This window comes from Aplysia californica, unplaced genomic scaffold (assembly GCF_000002075.1).
Source record: "Aplysia californica isolate F4 #8 unplaced genomic scaffold, AplCal3.0 scaffold00394, whole genome shotgun sequence".
Taxonomy (NCBI): domain Eukaryota; kingdom Metazoa; phylum Mollusca; class Gastropoda; order Aplysiida; family Aplysiidae; genus Aplysia; species Aplysia californica.
This window is the reverse complement of record NW_004797664.1, coordinates 40,574-45,442: the sequence shown is the minus strand read 5'-3', so window position 1 is coordinate 45,442 and position 4,869 is coordinate 40,574. Positions and strand designations below refer to the sequence as shown.

Sequence of the window (4,869 nt, the reverse complement as noted above, 5' to 3'; positions counted from 1 at the left end):
TGTGTGTGTGTGTGTGTGTGTGTGTGTGTGTGTGTGTGTCTGTCTGTCTCTGTGTGTGTGGACAGACCTGAAGAAGACGATCGCGGTACTGCTAGAGTCCATGATGTCCCGGATCAGCCGTCTGGAGATGTTCCTTGACGCGGCCACCAACGGCTCCTTCCTTCACGCCAACGCCTCCGCCCACCACATAGCCCTCAAGGCTCGCGAGCAGCTCTCAGCCAAAGGTACGTGCCTCCACACTTGAGTATAGCAGCGCTCATTGTGTCCTTATGTCTTATTTATTGATTTGTTGTTGTTGTTGCTCTTGTTGTTTTTACAAGCGCTCATTGCCTCCTTCTGTATTATTTGGTCGCTTTTAAGCACAAGGGGCCTATCCCGAAAAATGCTGTTCTGAGAAAATTGAAGGTAAAGTTATTGCCTCTTATTCAGTTTCTTTAAAAAGCAAAGAGAGTTTTCTCTATAACCAAAGAAATATACACACCAATGAAACCAAACTTCTCCTATAGGTTGAGCAATGCCCACTTTTGGTGTAGGTCAAGATTTCTGGAAACCCCCGAAATCTGGGTTAGCCCGCTTGTCCTTAAAAGTGACCTATTACTAGCGCTGATTGTCTCGTTATGTCTTATAATATATTGATTTTTTTGGGGTTTTTACATGTGCTTCTTTTTGTCTCATGTCTTACTCTTTTTTGTTTGTTTGTTTGTTCTACAAGCGCTTCTGGTCTCACGCCTTTCTCCTTTTTAAAATATTTTGTTTGTTTGTTTGTAACTCCAATCGTCCTTATCTCTCCTCCTTCTTTTTTATGTTTGTTGCTCTCTTTGTATAGCCCCTTATCTTCTTTGGGCACTTCTTTGACCTAATTGGGTGGTAAAAGTGCCGTAAAACTCATACTAGAACAAAATGACGTTTGAGTCGGCTAATTAATACAGCATGCTGGCGCAGTCCTAAAATTACAGACACTCTTTCACACTCTTATATGCGTAAAATAATGATATCGATGGTATTTAGTTGATTACCATTGTGTTTGGTGTGTTTGTTAGTTTTTTTGTGGTGCATATTGACATTACTGTATAGCCGTGCTATTTGAAGCCTAATATTCCAATGTATAGCTTTGGGTGTAATTAAGTCATTCTGTTTGCTTTGGGCGTACGTCATTCTGTGATGTGACGTTCATGTTTTGGTACCTGTTGCGAAGTGCGGTAAAACATTCGTGGCCCAACTTACTGTCAAATTTTAATATCTCCTCAACTATCGCATATAAACTTTCCAGCTTTTGCACAGTGACTTGTATCAATTTTGTCTTAACAGATCAACATTTTTGTAAACGCCTGAATTCTGAAAATTCAAGAAAATTCCTTAATAAATACTTGTAAAAAAATCCTAGTGGGTGGTTTGTACTGATTTTTAAAGTTTTTTTTATTACAGCTGGGACGATATCGCTTTTAAAAGCAAGTCCGTCATGTTTTTCTAATCGCGAGATTATCTTTATTAAATGCATGCTTTGAGAACTTTTAGTGCAAAAAAATGTTCACTCTAAAATTAATTTCTTGCTACAAGTTTTGCCACTAAAAGTGTCATTGGTGAGCTGTGACGATATACATATACAAAATGTGTGTGAGGAGTGGGAAGTGCTGTGAACAATTTCATTTTCCGCGTGAAGAAAATTTGTAGTATTTTATATAAATTTATGAAGAGAAGTTTTTTAATCTAGCCTCAACTGTTGTGGAAAAAATGTGATTTGTAAGTTAAGACTAATTGATACAAACTGCTGTGCAAAGCAAGGGTGACATTCATTCACTCGTTAAAAAGATGTTTAAGGATAAGTTGCGCCACGAATTTTTGACCGCACTATAATTTTGTTGCCGATTTGTATGCTCTAAAGCATGGCTCAATCACTGTTTGCTTTTGGTGTTTTCAGGGAGAAGCATGGTTGTTTGCATGTTTGGCCAGTGGGTGGTATGTTGTCTTGTGGCTTAGTTGGCTACTCTGAAATGCCTTGTGCCTTTTAATTGTTTTCATATTTCACTAACATTTGTGGATGGTTGGCGGATGCTCTAGTGTGATTTGCACATTCTTTCCTATCAAACATATATAATATCGTTCTTATCTCCCCTCATTCTTTTTTTGTGTTAATCTCTTGTAACACCTTTAACCTTCGGCACTTGTATGACCTTATTGTATTGTAAGTGCCGTAAAACTCTTACTTAAACAAAACCTTCGGCGCTTATATGACCTTATTGCTTTGTAAGTGCCGTAAAACTCGTACCCAAACTAAAACTTAGGTAGAATGTCATTATGTATGTATCATGTCCATTGGTTACTTTGTTAATGTCTTTTTGTCCGCAGATGGTCCCTTATCTTGTCCACTCGTTGTTCAGTTCCTTTTCTCTGTGTCTAGTCTTGTCTTGTCCCCTCGTTCTTGTTTCTTTTCTCTGTGTCTTGTCTTGTCTTGTCCACTCGTTCTTGTTTCTTTTCTCTGTGTCTTGTCTTGTCTTGTCCACTCGTTCTTGTTTCTTTTCTCTGTGTCTTGTCTTGTCTTGTCCACTCGTTCTTGTTTCTTTTCTCTGTGTCTAGTCTTGTCTTGTCCACTCGTTCTTCAATTCCCTTTCTCTGTGTCTTGTCTCGTCCACTCGTTCTTCAATTCCCTTTCTCTGTGTCTAATTTCCTGGTCTATTTCTTGTGAAGTGGTTCATTGTCTGTGATGTAATTAGAATTCCCTGTAGCTCAAAGGTAGCTGGAGTTTTTTAGTGGGTGGTTGGCGGGTGCTCTGGTGTGGTTTGCTTCTTCTTTCCTATCAAACATCTATCGTTCTTATTTCCCCACCTTCTTTTTTTATGTTTGTTACTCTCTTGTAGCACCTCTAATCTTATGGCGCCCATATGACCTTATTGCGTTGCAAGTGCCGTAAAATACTAACTAAAAAAATATAACCATCTTACGATTTTGAAAGAGCAGAAAGAACATTTGACTTTTTTTTTGACCTCATGATCTTATTAACTCAAAACGGCCAAAAAGTCAGATAGAACTTTCTGATTCTGAGCAGGTAGCGACATCAGTGAGAACTATGGCACCCGCATCTGTCGATTAGTTGGATGTTGACTGACTCCTGACTTTCGATTTCGACGAGTCGCGTCACGCGAACTTCCCATAACGGTTCAAATCAGCTGCTTATGTTCCCTTAATTATAATCGACCCCATGATTTATAGGCCAAGACGTGAAATCAATAAAGGAATACTTTGGTTATTATTTGTAGGTTCTTAATGACCAGCTCGTGTGCCTTCCATCAGGCTGTGAGACATGTTGTTAGCACGGTCATTAAATCAGCCGCGGGGCCAGGGAGTCGATTAATGGCCGGTGGATTCTTCGATCGTTCGGTGAACAAGATCAGTCAGCTGATTGTCTGTCTGTCTGTCTGTCTGTCTCTCTCTGTCTCTCTCTTTCTCTGTCTGTCTGTCTGTCTGTCTGTCTCTCTCTCTCTCTCTCTTTCTCTCTCTCTCTCTCTCTCTTTCTCTCTCTCTCTCTCTCTCTCTCTCTCTCTCTCTCTCTCTCTCCCTCTCTCTCTCTCTCCTTCTTTGTCTGTCTGTCTGTCTGTCTGTCTGTCTGTCTGTCTGTCTGTCTGTCTGTCTGTCTGTCTGTCTGTCTGTCTGTCTGTTTCTTTCTCTCTCTTTCTCTCTCTCTTTCTCTCTCTCTCTCTCTCTCTCTCTCTCTCTCTCTCTCTCTATATATATATATATATATATATATATATATATATATATATATATATATATATATATATCTGTCTGTCTGTCTTCTTTTTTTCTATTTCTCTTTCGTCCTCTCTTTGTCGTTTTCTCTCTTTCTTCTCCTCCGGAACAGACAACTGGGAACAACATGACTAGAAAAGAGACATTTAGCTTACTGTCCGTGTGTTTGTCTTTGGGTCCATGTTCACCTGCAGGATATTTACATATGGTTTATATTATATATGTACAATCATTTTAGTGGGTGGTTAGCGGGTGCACTGGTGTGGTTTGCTTCTTCTTTCCTATCAAACCTCTATCGTCTTTATCTGCCCTCTTTTTGTTGGTTTGTTTAACTGTTGTAACACCTCTAGTCTTCGGCACTTATATGACCTTATTGTGTTGCAAGTGCCGTAAAATTCTTATTAAAGTAAACCCGCGTGGGTGGTTGGCGGGTGCTCTGGTGTGGTTTGCTCCTTCTTTCCTATCAAACATTTATCGCCCTTATCTCCCCTTTTTCTTCTTTATGTTTGTTACTCTCTTCTAATCTAACACCTGTAATCTTCTGGCGCTCATATGACCTTATGCAGTTGCGAGCGCCGTAAAACCTCTACTAAAACAACTGCCCTCTTTTTTTGTTGTGTTTGTTACTCTCTTGTTACACCTCTAATCTTCAGCACTTATATGACCGTATTGTGTTGCAAGTGCCGTAAAACTCTTTTTAAACTAAACAATACAAAAAAAGAAAAAGATACGTTTTATATTATATTTATTATGTACAATAATGTTCACCGTGTTATTTCTTGTGTAATCAACGACATTGCTCGCCTTCTGATGTGCTTGCCAACCCTAGCGTAGCTTTCGTGTGGGTGTGGTATCTAAAAATAGACTTTGAATTCTGATTTGTAACGTGTCTACTTTCCGGACTCGTATATTATTACATGATTCTGGAGTGGGATTTTTTTAGCGTAGATCTAGCTGGCATGTTGTTAGTGTTGTCACGACTAACATGACTTTGTTGTTGTTTGTTTTGGTAAAGTGTTTTACGGCGCTCGCAACTTCATAAGGTCATATGAGCGCGCGGAACACACCTAATATTTTCAGTTGGTAGGAAATTTTGAATTTTTCCCGGGTGGCGGCCGAAGC

General features: G+C 39.5%; 1 protein-coding gene across 1 annotated transcript in view; it reads left to right on the top strand.

Moving 5' to 3' along the window:
- LOC101856827 (alpha-1,6-mannosylglycoprotein 6-beta-N-acetylglucosaminyltransferase A) overlaps positions 1 to 4,869 on the top strand; it is a gene marked incomplete in the record, with an annotated part of 51,049 nt that overhangs the window by 25,093 nt on the left and 21,087 nt on the right. Inside the window, 1 exon segment of the mRNA XM_013085660.2 lies at positions 66 to 224. Coding sequence (XP_012941114.1) covers positions 66 to 224 — 159 coding nt within the window.